General features: G+C 34.9%; 1 protein-coding gene across 1 annotated transcript in view; it reads left to right on the plus strand.

Moving 5' to 3' along the window:
* LOC149770829 (condensin complex subunit 1-like) overlaps positions 1-16,692 on the plus strand; it is a 99,762-nt gene that overhangs the window by 43,651 nt on the left and 39,419 nt on the right. Inside the window, exons 15-21 of the mRNA XM_089949068.1 lie at positions 2,223-2,342; positions 4,009-4,088; positions 4,769-4,884; positions 6,184-6,437; positions 7,645-7,729; positions 10,778-10,914; positions 12,202-12,334. Coding sequence (XP_089805194.1) covers positions 2,223-2,342; positions 4,009-4,088; positions 4,769-4,884; positions 6,184-6,437; positions 7,645-7,729; positions 10,778-10,914; positions 12,202-12,334 — 925 coding nt within the window. The remainder of the gene's footprint in view (positions 1-2,222; positions 2,343-4,008; positions 4,089-4,768; positions 4,885-6,183; positions 6,438-7,644; positions 7,730-10,777; positions 10,915-12,201; positions 12,335-16,692) is intronic.

Genomic DNA, 16,692 nt, shown 5'->3' on the forward strand with positions numbered 1-16,692 from the left:
TAACAATGTACAATCAAGTCATGTTATGTTTCCGTTGTATAATTCTTTACTAAAGTCATTCTACAAATAGTTTATTAACATAGTGAAAGCACAATATTAACCACGACCTTGTGTTGTATTATGTCCCCTTTATTGATACATTTGTTAATAAATGAATTACATTGTGTTATGGATGAATATAAATTGTGTTCAAGTTTCCAACATTCTCCCTTTGTGAGTTGTTAGGCAATAAGCTTACTGTATATATAATTACTTTTAATTAGAGTCCAACTGCAAACAATGTAGACCCAGATCTGCTGTCACATAATATGGTGGCTGATCTTGCTGTGTTGTTTGTTCCACTGATTACTTCTAACAGATGTCGATCTGCTGGCTCATGTGAAAACAGATCTGGATTTGTCGAGTTTACTCATCCCAGGTGTCATCCTCTGATGTAATATTATCTGGACTGACCTCAGTGGTTACAGTGTTTTATTTATTATGTATTAAAATGCTGTAAATTCATTTATTTTGTTGGTATCAATTTTAATTTTTTTGTTGTTGGTGAAAATGTGTTTCATGAGTACTCAAATTGATGAATAAGGGAAGTAGTTTTGGAGTGTTTTGGCCTTTAACTGTGGTTTGGAGCAACTACAAACCTGACAAAAATTGGTACCTAACAACAAAAAAACCTGGCAGGCAATTGCCACATTACATTTCACTCTCCAAACAGCTTAAATTTAGAGCCAGCTCTATTCTGGTTTACAGAGGATAAAACTATGCCAAAGTTTGTAAGTCACATCCAGATCCACTTTTTCATGAAACCTTTGTATCTTTGTTATCAAGACACTTGTCTCCACAGCATTAACAGATTTCAAGACATAAATATGATTTCCACAAGTGACAGCTGTATGATCATAAGTAATGGTGACATTTAAAAACTTAAAAGTATTAAAAGAAAATTTTCTATGAGGCATTATATAAATGAAGAGATCGTTCTGATGGCCTAGTGGTTAGAGTGTCCGCCTCAGATGCAGGAAGTCGTGGGTTTGAACCTGAGCGGAGTCATACCAAAGACTTCTAAAAATGGAACAGTTCCCTTGCTTGGTGCTCAACAATAAGAGGTTATTTTTAGGACTGGTCGGCCTGGTGTCAGGATAATGTTATTTGTTGGGACATGATGCAACATGTCTGCTGTACGATGCCCCAGTGCTGGACATCACTATAAATTGCAACACTGTAGACATTGTAGCAATATGAATGAAAATTTGTTAAAGCTGTGTTAAAAATCAAACACACACAAAAATAAAGATCCAGTTCATCTTTTTCTGACAAAATTTAAGAGGTACGGTCACGGTTTGATGCATGGTATTGGCCTTTAATTGCATCCTACTGACTGAGACATGTGTGATATGTCAAATTTCAACTTGTAAATGATTATATGCATGGAGATAGTTTTTATCCTTATGTTGAGATAGCTGTCATTATAATATGTCTTAAAGGTATCCTTTATACCATTTACTCTTTTAATTTTTAATTTACTTTGTCAAAGAGTAGTACTTAAATATTTGTATGGGTAAGTATTTTATTTTGAGAGAGAGACAGAGAGAAAGAAGAAAATGGAAATGCATGTCCAAAAAACATACAAAAGGCCAGATATCCATCCAAATGGAAAATGAAAGTAGATTTCAAAAATGGTGTTGCTACTGTGGTGATATTATTTTTCTCTGTTAATTTTCAGTATCTCATTATGAAATATATAATAAATTGGGGTTCACTTTCAAATAGCATTGTTGTTGTAGATATTAGTGAAAGGTTTTGTATTTGGTTTACTGATACTGTTGTATGTACTGCCATGCAGCGTGACAGGTATACTATCCTCTAGCGTACTACTTACTTTGGATAAAAGTAGGTCACATTGACCTCTGGTGATTAAGCTTTTGAATTGTGCTGAGTCTCCTGGCACCGTTAAATCTCCAGCGATGACACTTTATGGTATTTAACAAAGTAGGTCAGCATAACCAGCTTTTCATGATCCTTAAATACATTTTGATTTTGCATTTGGTTAAGTTTCTCTGATATTTTATTATTTAGTCATGAAATAAGTTGGGTAAATTTTTAATGGAGGGTACCAGACAGAAATAGGTCACAATGAACTTTTTTTGCTGTCAGCTTTTTAAGATGTTTGGATTATTCCATTGTAGCAGATATTTTGCATTTTGTCATTCTGATTTGTATTACAGCGTTCTAGACAAGATCTTTGTTTACATGATGGAGGAAAAGTACAAAAATGCCATGAAATTGATGACTGTTGCTAAGGAAGCCTGGCCGGATATAGGTGAAACTAACTCTCTGTCTGAGGGGTGAGTAAAATACTTGACCTTTTATTGCTTTCATGGTATGGCCCAACAAAATATTATGTATTACTTATGGGTTATTTTTGCATTTTTATGTGTGGATGGGAAACATGTTTGCTTTGTCTGTGATCGGTCAGTTTAGTGTTGTTGAACTAAAATATGAGGAAAAAATGTCATAAAACTGCTTCAAAAACTTCATATCGGAAGCACAAAATTTGGCACGTCAGTAATAATCCAATGATTGTATGACATTACAATGTTCCAGTTTTAATTTTACAGTGTTCCAATTTTAATTTAATTCAGAGTTTGAATTTCATTCTTTTTGACTGCAGGATAAATTCTTTAAAAGAATGTTTTTAAAATTATAAATTTGCAAGTTTAACAATATGGAAATTTCCCCATATGAGTGGTATATCAAGCTCCTTACACATGTGAATAAAGAATATGTTTTCTGCAAGATAACTTTACTGGGAATTGTTGGATTTGAATCAAGCTTGCTTTAAATCTTTATATTGATGAGATCTGAAAACAGTTCAATTTCCATTTTTTCTTTCATCATTTAGAAAAGTTAGGGCCGCTGATTACTTACTTCACTGACTTTCATTTTTTTCATGTGGGACTTGCATAAAAACTTGTCATTCATATCTTTATTAACGAGAATTTGGGTGAGTTTGATTTTCTGTGTTCCATGATAGTATTTACAGAGTTATGCCCCTTAACTGCTTATCCTCTTGATTTGGGTAATTTTGCTTGTTACTTTGCTAAGGTTTGTGAGAGTTGAAATTTGGTATGCAGCATTATATTAATACATTATTATCTAGAAGATCTATGGCTCATAATTGCCCATCATCCATTGATTTCTGCAAAATAACTTTCAATTTCAAACATTTTGTATTATGTATCTTTGTATTATTTTCCTGTCATATATATGGAAAGGGCATATAGTGTTACCATTATTCATCCTTCCCCTCAGATCTCATCTTCCTCACAAATTTTGTTTCTGCTCAATAATTTTTGAAAGATTTGATGGATTGAAATGAAAATTCGTTATGAGTTTTTACATTACATCTTTGACTCCACATCATCATTTTGTGGAAATATGTCCCCTGATTGCCGTCTTCTAACTTTGCTTCCTATGGCCAGTGATAATGTTATAGTGAGTTGGGACCTTGGTAATGCACCCATTACCAGTAGCTCTAGTTGTTGCAGGTTTGAAATGTATATATTTTGACAGTTTGACAATACACCAGCAGGTTTGTTTAATCAAAATATGTTTTTTCCTATTGAGCATCTAATATTTCACTCCAATATCAGCCTAACTTTATAGGTAAGCCTAGCATGTTTGTAATCCAGAAATTTTGAAGAAAAAATTATTGATGGTAAATGATAATTTCACTTCATTCAAAGTTTTGAAGTAACCAGTAGGTGTAAGGATTGTCATAATTTTGTTAAGGCAGTTTGATGACTTGCAGAAATGTTAAAACTTTTCAGGATACATGTTCTCTCTTAGAAAATATTTTATTAAAGGGGATGGCTTTTGGTTATTTCATGTGTCTGTGTGCATACATGTGTATAAAAATCATTTTGATCCCTTAACTAATGAATGGATATTTGCTGCTACATGTAGCCTACCTGTTAAACTGAAGCATCAGATTTCTTTTACTAATTATAGTGATGATGGGGTTTTTGAAGAGGAGGGAGTGAGTGAAAGCCAGATGAATACAGTAAAGTCATTGAAGAGATTGTATTTTGGTAAATATATACAGTGACCTATTTATTAATCCATATTCAAATTTATTTGTGCCATATTTACAATGATGTGTTGAACAAAGCAGTTATGCAATGTACACCATATTTACAATGATGTGTTGAACAAAGCAGTTATGCAATGTACGCCATATTTACAATGATGTGTGTAACAAAGCAGTAATGCAATGTACGTCATATTTACAATGATGTGTGTAACAAAGCAGTAATGCAATGTACGCCATATTTACAACGATGTGTGTAACAAAGCAGTAATGCATTGTACACTGGTTTACAATGCAGTAACTTTGGAACTATTTGCATTTAAAATATATATGAACAAATGATAGATAGTGAAACTGTAATATGTCAGAAACTCCAGTTATTTTGCTGTACAGATAGTCAAGAGAAACAATATATTATTAGAAAAACAATTTAAAAAAAGTAAATCATATCTTTTAGAGCTCTTATGTACATCAATAACTTTACAGCATTATATTAAGTTTCTTTGTTGTACCATGCTCTCCGGAAAGTCTCCGTGTCACATATTTCTTGGTATGATTTCCAAATGTAAGTAATGGCAACTTTGTGTGTCATTCATACACCTCACGTCTGTTCTAGCAGTCACTGTTGTTTTGATATTCTTCTTTCATGAAAATAAATTAACATATTTTTGTTGCATGCAGCACGCAAAAGGACATCACTTGCATCTGTGACAGAGGCACTGGAAACGCAGGGTACACAAGACCAGAATATTGTCAATGAGCTGAGCAAACAACAAGTCCTTGTACAGTACCTACAGGTTAGTTAAGTCAGGAATCCTCAAGAATGAGATAAACTGAGACAACAGGCATTTTGACTTTGGCAGAATCATTCCAACTTTCAACTTCAAATTATGTCATTACGATAATTTCCACCATATTCTAAGTTTCTTGTCAGATAAAATCTATACAGTTAAACCACAATGTATACCTCAGTATATCTAGATCACAAAGATGCTTGCAATTCATTTGTGAATGTGTACCTAAGCACTTGTATCACAACAGCAATCGAATATTGACCAATAAAATAATTCATGTCAGTTTAGTGCTGAAGTGAATGTTGAATATAAATTCTGGTTCTAATCCATGTGGATTTTGCCCAATTTTTGCCTTCAGATCCAGATTAGTGGTAAAAATTAATTAAATTTTTCATACAGTGTACTATAAATATGTATTATAATATATTACCTACGATGTCATAGACTCGACAAAATTGGGGTACTAATATTAGTACTGGTAGTATATACAGTATACTTTTTATGACCAGGTTATGCCACTTATATTATGCTTATATTGCTCTCTGGGTTTGGAATGTATGTTGTTCCTTATGGTGGGTGTTGGCATCTGGATAATCATATCTGTGTTTTAGCACACAGCATTTTTGATAAAATCAAAGTTCTTATTGTCTTGACTCTGTAACATTGCGATTAATAGAATATATAGCATGTATGTCATCAGTATTTACATAGCATAAGGAATACAAAATATTTTCTGCAAAGTTTGTGTCATTAAAAAGAATATTTATAGTTTACTTTAGAACAAAGCATTTTGTTGTAATCAAGAATTACTATTATGCTTTTAATGAAAATGTCTGGAAAATTGGATGAAATTGACATAAAAACAGTGAATTTTCTATTTCTTAAATTTCATTATAAAGAAAGTGAAAGTATTTAATGCACTGACCTGTACACTTTACTTCATTTTAGGATTCCCTTGCCTTTGTCATTCTGTAATGTATCAATCTGTAGACTGTACTTCATTTTAGGATTCCCTTGCCTTTGCCACTTTGTAATATATCAATCTGTAAACTGTACTTCATTTTAGGATTCCCTTACCTTTGCTACTTTGTAATGTATCAATCTGTACACTGTACTTCATTTTAGGATTCCTTTGCCTTTGCCACTTTGTAATGTATCAATCTGTACCATTTACTTCATTTTAGGATTCATTTGCCTTTGCCACTCTGTAATGTATCATTCTGTACACTTTATATCATTTTAGGATTCCCTTGCCTTTGCCAGTTTGTAATGTATCAATCTGTACACTTGATTTCATTTTAGGATTCCCTTGCCTTTGCCACTTTGATTCAGGAAGCAATCCCAATAATCTCTCAACTGCTTGGATCCAAGACAACATCTGACATTTTGGAAGCAATTGAATTCTTTGTGACCGGTTATGAGTTCGGACTGACAGCTTCTATTGTCGGAATTAAGAAAATGCTTCTTCTTGTGTCCTCAAAAGAACCAGGGATAAAAGAGGCAGTGGTGGCAGCTTATAGAAGGCTTTACTTAAGCCCAGAAGGACGGAATGAAAGGTGAGGAGGTAGATACCAACCTGCAAGCCCTTATGATTGTACTCTAAGGTTTAAAGAAACATCCTGGAGGTTATTAAGGTTGATGTGTACCTTATGAACTATTTAGATGAACATAATGTTGCCATCCCTGCTTCAGACAATGCTTAGGAAGTTTTCAGACAGGTTCCAAAGTGGAAAATAGAAGTATCTGATATTTCATTATACCTTATTGAAACTGGTCTCACTTTGTGGATAATGTTAACTGTCTTACTGAGTCCTTTCAGGTCTTTAGATAGACATGAATACAAGTTTGTCATATATAGATGGAATTCAGTATTGGAGTCCTTTGAGGTCTTTAGACAGACATGAATAAAAGTTTGTCATATATAGATGGAATTCAGTATTTGAGTCCTTTCAGGTCTTCAGACAGACATGAATAAAAAAATATCATATATAGATGGAATTCAGTATTTGAGTCCTTTCAGGTCTTCAGACAGACATGAATAAAAAAATATCATATACAGATGGAATTCAATATTGGAGGTGTTGCCCAAGATCATATTCGCCAATATATTTAAATTCACATGGGTGGGGGTGGGTGGGCTGAGAGTCTTTAGAGTCTTTATACAAAATAGTATATATCAAAGTTTTTTTTAAAATGAAATATTACCAAGCATTCAGTACAGAATGATGTTAGCATGAGCATTGATTTAACTTAGATCAGTATTCTGATGAAGCACCAGTCCAAAGCCTGAGGCCATTACGTTAAAAATCCTAATCACACACACCAGTCCAAAGCCTGAGGCCTGTACGTTAAAAATCATAATCACACACATCAGTCCAAAGCCTGAGGCTTGTACGTTAAATCACACACACCAGTCCAAAAGCCTGAAGCCTGTACATTAAAAATCCTAATCACACACACACCAGTCCAAAGCCTGAAGCCTGTATCTTTTTACTTTGACAAAAGGGCCTTTTTTTGCTTCCACAGAGGAATTGTTGTGCGTTTGGTCTTTTAATTTGTGGTTTGTAACAACCATGAAATCGATGAAAATTGGTATCACCATGAAGAATAAAGATATCAATCAGTGATTTTTTTCAGCTAACAACATCACTAAAATGGACTTCATACTTTGTTAACAATAGTATTTAACAGTTTTCTGCAAAGCCTTAGTACTAAATTTAATTTGAATAAAGCATTTAACAACAATCTTTCTGTCATTCTTAGATCCCGAGCTCTTGCTGTTGTGAAGAGCCTGTCTTGTCTAATTGATGATGCCACACTGGGGGAGCTGACTGCTTTAGAAGGATTGGTAAGAGTTTGTGATAGCTAATAGACATGATTTAAAAAAAAAAAAGGAACCATCTATACATTTTGAAATGTTTCATATTTCACTGGACCAGTTTCAAGTGGATATGATACAACTCAAATTACTTTCGTTTTGGGGATAGCTGTCTGATTAGAAACTACACGTTCTTAAAAACAAAACCACCCCTGAAACAGATCTTCTTGTAAATGATATGTTGTTGATAATTTTTCTTTAAAATGTTTATTTTTACTGTTACTAATGTGCCCATGTGCTAGACATCACTATAAACTATCACACTGCAGACATCATAGCGATATGACTGAAATTTTTTAAGGCTATGTTAAAAATCCAAATCATATACGCACACACACATGATTGCTGTTGTCATGTAAAATGGAAACAAAACATCCAAGTATTACTTCAAATTGAGAGATAGCAACAAGCCATTGAGCTGAATGGTAAATAAGGTCTGCATAGGGTTTAGAACTGAAGTTTATGCGATTGTACTAGTGGTAAATAAGGTCTACATAGGGTTTAGAACTGAAGTTTATGCAGTTGTACTAGTGGTAAATAAGGTCTGCATAGGGTTTAGAACTGAAGTTTATGCAATTGTACTAGAGGCGAATAAAGTCTACATGTACTTTACAAACAGGCCATTGAGCAAAATGTTTACCATCGCTGCATCAGTTTTGAATATCAAACTTTTTAAATACGTGTTTTCCAACTGTACAGTTGCAGTATATGATATTTTGTTTCATCTTACTGAAAACTGTCAGAATTTCGGTAAAAATGAACTGCCTTACTATAAGTCTTGTTAGGGTTTGCAGGTCTCCTGATTACAGTACACATGTCTGTCAAATTTGGCATTAGCACTAAATCAAGGTAGAATATTAGTGATTTAATCTCTGTAAAAACAGGTCACCAATCATTCAAGAGACCAGTTTATTATGTCATTTTTTACTCCTGGACAACAACAGATTAGTGGCAAAATGTTTTTTGTAATTGCCTCTGCTTTCTGTAATCTGTTGCAGTGCTGACCAGAATGCATTATCCAATTACCAGTGCGAATGTGACAGTCACTGACAGATGCTCGTTTGCATTATGTATTTACCGTAGTATCATTATGCATTTACCGTAGTATCATTATGTATTTACTGTAGTATCATTATGTATTTACTGTAGTATCATTATGTATTTACCATAGTATCATTTATTTTCATTGGGCTCAATTTTTGTGGCTTCGTAAAAAAAAGAAGGCATTTTCTGGGTACTTAGATTCGTGGTTTTGCCTGTCAAAATTTCCATATTAGTAGATATTTAATTTCATGGTTTAACCTCTACAAATACCCAAAATAAAGAATACAAAAGAATAAAACTATGCCGATGCACTTTAAATGTTTAAAACAATATTTTCACATGTATGAGCACTTCATAGATTTGACAAGTTCAATACTTACACCATGTTTTCAATCAAGTGAATTATATCAATTGAAGACGATGCAGCCAACAACACTAAAACAATACTTCCATCTCTGTGAGCACTAATAAAACACCTGTCAAGATTAATCACTTTCACCATGTTTTTATTTGAATGCTCAACATCAGAGGAAGCCGACACAGCCAACAACACTAGGCAAATCGGTTAATAAAGTACATATTAATGATCTCTTACTTAAACCACTGTCCATCAAGTTGCACCATCAGTACTTTCTGATGATCATGGCATTGGAACACAGTGGCTTAAGATTCAAATTAGACCCTCTTCAGTTCCTGGACTTCCTAACCTGTCAGAAGCTGTGAACACAGCAGAGGTGCTTGCTTACCAGGCAGCTAATGTTTGTGCCTGCCAATGGTACAGACTGACTTCAACCACTAGACTTGACAGTAAATAAAGAGTAAAAAGAAGAATTAAAGTCACACTTCCACGACTGGTATGTTAAACAGATCATGGATGCCATTATGGAAGAAGATGTTACCGGTGATGATCATTGCACAGTATTAGTAAACTTTGCAACCTCGTTAATCAAGCCAGTTCATGCTGAATGGATAATTGCAGCTAAGCGACAATGAGTGAAAGATCAGACCAAATTATCAGTAGTTTTGAGAAAGCTGGACTTGTTTAATTCAGCAATTTTGGGATTATGTACCTGAAAATGCATGGATAAAATGAAATGTCATCCTACGTGGCTCATTTTTCGTGAGGGCTTTAAATTCGTGGTTCAGGACAACAACAAAAACCATGAAAATTGATGATACTACAGTAGTTATAGATAAGGTCCACTAAAACAAGTAAATAACTTGTTAAATCAGTTAGATTTTAAAGTGTGTAGAGTATTTACAGTATTTACAAGTGAATTACAATAGAACACTTAAATAATTTTTTCTATATGGTTAATAGATGGAAAAGACAAAATTTTATCTTTTTGGAGTGCTGGATTGGGAAGTAGTAAAATTTATTTTCTTAGCATTAATTTGATGTGGTAAGTATTGTCTGAGAAACATAAATTACAAAATTTTGTTAGCTTTTTTGTAAAATTACAATTTAGACATAGGGTAGAGTTTTGGAGTTCATAATACCCAATTCATTGACAGAATGAAGAGAGACCTATACCTGGTCTGAAATTCAAAAGTTGGCAAAACTTCTAATCTTTAATCTTAATAATGACAAAAGAGTGGCATGTGTATATTACCAATTTTGCAAACTGACAGTATTTGTGAAAGAAATACTTGCACTTTACTATTTGCAAAATTTGTAGTGGCACTTAAATAAGGAGATTTGCATCAATAGATCTTACTGGTTTAAAATGATAATATTGCTTCTGTTCAGTTTAAAACTTCTAGCAGGCTACAGCTTCTTGTTTAATATTAACCTTTTTTCTTTATTGATTGTGGATCTGTTTATCAGGTCTTTTATTTTGCTTGACATTTTTGCTTTATAGATTGTGGAGCTGATGAAGTCAGGTCTTTTATTTTGCTTGACATTTTTTCTTTATATGTTGTGGAGCTGATGAAGTCAGGTGTTTTAATTTGCTCGACATGGTTTCTTTATAGATTGTGGAGCTGGTGAAGTCTGGTGAAATCAGCAGTACTATCATTCAGATGTTATGGAAGAGATTCACCATGAAAGTTCCCAACACAACAGAAGGGAACAGTAGAGCTGCTGTTGTTCTTCTGGCAATGGTTGCTGGGTAGGACCCTTTTAGAAAACTTTTTTTTGCTGTCCTCCAACCTCTTCCAACCAGTCCATCTTTATATACTTCATCATGGCAGTGGTAGAGCATGCACAACAGTGTTTGTCACGCTTCAGTTATTCCTTACAGTCCTTTCATGAACACAGTTTTAGTTGTTTTCTCTTCATTATTGGAATTTAATAATGTTTGAAATTATTTTGATTCATTCATCCAGCATACATGCCCCTCCCGCACAACCATGCATATCTACCTAACCACTACTTAACCTTTGGGATCTAAGACATCAGAACCAGAATTTGTTACCTATGGTTTAAAATTTCTTTTTCTCAACTTTTAGTGCTATCATTGGAAGATTGGCTGTTAGAAGTAAAGTGGATGGGTCTGTTGTATACATAAAAAAACGTTCTTGAACTGACTATATTTAAGTTTTTAAAATTTGTTTTTCCCTTACACTGCTTTTGCATGATTTTTAATCAAGTTTAAAAATTCAGTATTGTCATTTGTGAATAAAGTTCCACAGATTTGTGGGGATTAATTTAGTTGCTACAACTTTTGATGCATCTGTTTGGGAATGTTAAAACAAATCACCTTTAAATTTGGCCTAATTTCATGCAAAGCTACTTGAAGGTATTGTCATTTGTATATTACTGTCAGTTTGGTTTGCATTTATATAAATAAAGCAAGAGCATAAGCACGAATGATGATACAATCCATAAATACCTAGATGTACAAAATAGACTAATCACTTAACCTAGTGTTTGTCTTGTGGGTTTTTTTGTATTAAAAAAAAGCCTGTTGCCTATTGCTGTATAAAAGAAAGGCATGACTAGTGGTAGTGTGATCGATGTTTATGAATGATTGAGCAATATGCACACACACAAGAATCATTTCGGCAGATTATTAGCTGTTGACATTGATAACTTACCATGATAAAACAAACTATCAACTTTGAAGAGGTTCTGGACTGTGAAAAAGAGGATAGACTTTTGTGAAGTTCTAGATTTTTAAATAAAACTATACTGTTTTAAGAGATTGTAGATCAATCCAAGTGTGTTCTGCCTGTAGCAAGATGGTATCAATGGAAGCAGGAACCACAGTGGTCAGGTGGTTGACATGCCAGATTTGTTGGTTTGAATCGTATCATCAGACAACCTTACTTGGCTCCCATTTTATGTTCTTTTAACAAGGCACTTTTATTCTAATTGTCTTGCAACTTAAATAACCTCCTTATTTGACTGTCCTCTAAAAATTTTTCTAGTCATTTGTTTTCCTGTATGTTTTCAGTGCCAACATGAGTGTGATTAAATCTAACATTGATGTTCTGGTCAAGGAAGGGCTGGGGATCAGAGCTGAAACAAATTTCCTCCTGGGTAGAGACACCTGTCTGGCACTCATGAAACTGGGAGTTCCAAAAGCTGTATGTATTGTAAAAAATTTACCTGGATTGAGCAATACAATTGCTTGTCATCAAATCAATTTAGATAATTAAATGTGATCTTTCATGGTTTTAAAACCAAGCCTGTGCATGTTTCATTTAATTAATGTCGTCTACAAGAGCTCGACATCAACAGTTGCTCGATAGCCCAAAGCAAGAGAAATTAAGATCGATGGAAGTGAAAACTAAGAGTTTGTCAGACTTGTTGTTTCTTATAAAAGTAATTAAAAAGCATTTGAAGAATAGACTATACTTGTATTAAATAGAGTATATTTGTATTGAATAGAGTATATTTGTATTGAGCACTACTTTGCCCCTATACATGTTGAAATAATTGTAAGACTTTTCCTAATCAAATGGAAGGCTGATTCAATCCATGCCTTTGTTAAGTCTGCTATCTTGATTTGCTTGGATCATATAAAGTCTCACACCTCATATGTATGATAAGACAGATATCAAACATATGTATGATAAGACAGATATCAAACATACGTATGATAAGACAGATATCAAACATATGTATGATAAGACAGATATCAAACATATGTATGATAAGACAGATATCAAACATTTGTCTGATAAGACAGATATCAAACATTTGTATGATAAGACAGATATCAAACATGTATGATAAGACAGATATCAAACATACATATGATAAGACAGATATCAAACATATGTATGATAAGACAGATATCAAACATATGTATGATAAGACAGATATCAAACATATGTATGATAAGACAGATATCAAACATGTATGATAAGACAGATATCAAACATATATAGAGGATTAAGGTTCAAGTAAGCTCATTTATCCAGACTATCAGATTTTGCTGTATTAGGTGAAAATAGTTGTATTGCCAGATGTGGTCCAGCCATATGGACTCGCATCCACTCCTACACTGCATCCTTCCAGCCATATGGTCTCACATCCACTCTTACATTGCATCCTTCCAGCCATATGGACTCGCATCCACTCCTACATTGCATCCTTCCAGCCATATGGACTCGCATCCACTCCTACATTGCATCCTTCCAGCCATATGAACTCGCATCCACTCCTACATTGCATCCTTCCAGCCATATGGACTCGCATCCACTCCTACATTGCATCCTTCCAGCAATTCTGACAATGACCTGCTGTCCTTTTTGCCTGCCAATGATACTTTATTGGGTGCCAGACCCCCCCCCCCCATCTCTATTCCTCGACCCAGAGGCATGGGCTGTTAAGACTCAATCAATCATTAGGGAGGGATGTGGGCTGGTGCCTCCTTCCCAGCATTTTTAATACCAGAGTGAATCCATAAGACATGGCTTGCAATATAGCTCTGATTGCTTGACTCAGTTGGTACAAATATTAGGTCAGCGATCTGCTCAATCTTGCAGCAGATCAACCCAGCAAACTTGTAGTGCCCCCCCCCCCCCCCCGCTCTTCAAGCATCCAAGGTTATCACAAGTATTATGTTCATGTCTGGAGAAACTCCTCTTGCATGCCTGGATCTGGTAGTCAGATATACCTGGCATGAAAAGTTCTGTGCTTTTATTGGTGGACAGAATCTCAAAAGCTAGAGGCCCTCTACTTTGAAGTTTAATGAAGAGAAGTGTCGTGCTTTTGCTGACAGGTGTCAGATTAACAGTATCTCACCACTCTTATCGTCAATCCCCCAGGTTGGCTTGCTTCTTTCTTTTCCTTCTTTGAGGACACAAAATTAGCCTTTATTAAGATCAAGTTATGCTTTTCTACGATTTCAAACAAATTATTATTGGCCGCAACAAGGATCTGGATGATTTGATGTCCAGTTTCAACCTATCTAAGCTAAACCTCTCCTATGTCTTGACATGGTTCATCTCATCCTTTCTATGTCTTGACATGGTTCATCTCATCCTTTCTATGTCTTGACCAGGTTCATCTCATCCTTTCTATGTCTTGACCAGGTTCATCTCATCCTTTCTATGTCTTGACATGGTTCATCTCATCCTTTCTATGTCTTGATATGGTTCATCTCATCCTTTCTATGTCTTGGCATGGTTTATCTCATCCTTTCTATGTCTTGACATGGTTCATCTCATCCTTTCTATGTCTTGACCAGGTTCATCTCATCCTTTCTATGTCTTGACCAGGTTCATCTCATCCTTTCTATGTCTTGACATGGTTCATCTCATCCACAATTGGGCCTATGTTATGACCTCACTAAAACTTTCATCATACAAGACGTTCTTCCTGATTGCACAAACTTTAGCATGTTGGGTGAGTGAGCTACTTGCCCTGTCTGTGAATCTGAACAGCATGCAGTTTTGTTCTGACAGTACATTCATGCTAATTACTGAACCTGGTTTCGTATCCAGCAGGTTACCATTTACAGGCAATAAAAAACTATCCAGTCACTCTCCTCGATCAACCTGTCAAGAGAGGCAAATCTGCAAGACCTGACTTACACTCTTTGCTACAATCTGCAGTGCATGGAGAGCATCTACAGTGCCTGTTTGAGACTTTTACTACCAGTTCAGATCAGAACTCCAGACAAAAGCCCATAAACTGTGGCCTCTTGGTTAAAAGTGGGTTATTAGATTGTTGTGCTATGAACTCTTGCAAGAACAGGCACAAATCATGAAGATTTTGATTCACAGATCTGAGCAACTTCATGAGTGTGGGCTGCATTAATGTTAAGAGTTCATTTTTTCGGTAGAGCAGCTATCATGGTCCTACAGTGTGACATGGTTGGATGGTCATGTATTTCCTCCTTCTACTACTATGATTTTGTTAGGTATTTGACAGAGGAGGAAAGTAGTTTAGTTAATTATGTTTCTAAGAGATGTCTGATCAAATTATTGTCAATCCCTCTCACCCTTCAATTCAAAATTGCGAGCATCCTGTTGTAATCAGGTAAGCATACATGATACAGGTGGCTACCAAGTAGGGGCAGTCTTTAGGAGATAATTACCTTGGTCTGTATGGTAAATAGATAAAAGACCTTTATCGTATTTTATTTAGAGAATGCTTGATTTGGAGGTAGGGGAGTTTATTTCTTACTGTTAATGTGATCAGGTATATAAAAAGTTAAGTGCCAAATATGAAACAAGTTGAATATGTACTGTGTTTGAACCAAAGCATTTATTATTTTAATTAAAAATGTTTATTCTTTTGAAATTATAGTTTTGTGTTGTAATCCACTGAGCACATGCATTTTGTCTCACATATGGTAGCAAATCATGTGACATATGTTTGACTTCTATGATGACAGCTGTGTTAAATTTTAGTGTTTAAATTTTTTGCAGGTCATGTACAGGGGGATTACTTCACAGTACAGTTGAAAGTGACATGTAGATTCCATGTTACTATATTTCTATTACTAATTGAAAAATATGTTCTTTTTCCACTGATTTGTTTCTTTAACACAGCCAGCATGCATGGGATGGCTAATTATCTAATTTTTTCACTTTTCCCAAATCAATGACAGTTGTATATTTCCAGATCTGTCAACCCTTAAAATTTAAATAAATGACCCATAAAATACAGACTTAGTGAATAAAAGCAGACATTACGGAAATGCAATTGTTTGCAGTAAAATCTGGATACTGGCTTGTCCATATTTGATTTGGATCTGAGGTTCATAGTAAATCCAGTGGAATCAAGCTGGGAACCAGACTAAAATTGCTGGAGAACTTCGGATGCTTTAAACTGCACATATTTGGTGATGCAAAATGTTTCTATGCTTTGTTGTTTTTTTTTATAAATGGCATACAACATGCAATGCATTATCAGGACAAAAGGGTCAATAAACCTGTTAAAAGTTTTATTAGTGAGTATTGAATAATAAAATGGAATATTCAGATTATTGATGCATTAAGTGTTATGGACATCTTGTGTTGATTTGATTATGTCTCATGATGGGAAAGATGATTGCCATTGCCACAACCCATGTGATATTAAATTTAAAGGATTATGTCAAGATGAGAGATAGCAGGAAGCTATTGAACTCCGTAGGGTTTGGAACTGCAATTTGTGAAACTCTACTTGGGGTAAAAAAAATCCAAATCCATCTCCAGACCTTCACGGGTGGCTTAACTAAAAAGTCCAGTGGAACCTGTTTAAACTGACTGGAGAAGGGATGACAGGCGAGTTTCTGGCACCTCAAAACCAGACGCTTTGGGCACATGGGGCTCATTAACCTTGAGTGGTTGCCCATCTAGGAGAAGGTAAACTCTGACTTCAGATCTTTGCTGCCTTGTGACTATATCCACTCATGGGAAAGGCTAAAGGCGTAAACCTCGACAGAGTCCAGAGACGGAGTTCCTAAGGCGACACAGCATTGCTTTCAGTGTCATCTCTGCAACAT

The sequence above is a fragment of the Sinohyriopsis cumingii genome, unplaced genomic scaffold, assembly GCF_028554795.1.
Source record: "Sinohyriopsis cumingii isolate HCF-2022 unplaced genomic scaffold, ASM2855479v2 utg002264l, whole genome shotgun sequence".
NCBI lineage: Eukaryota > Metazoa > Mollusca > Bivalvia > Unionida > Unionidae > Sinohyriopsis > Sinohyriopsis cumingii.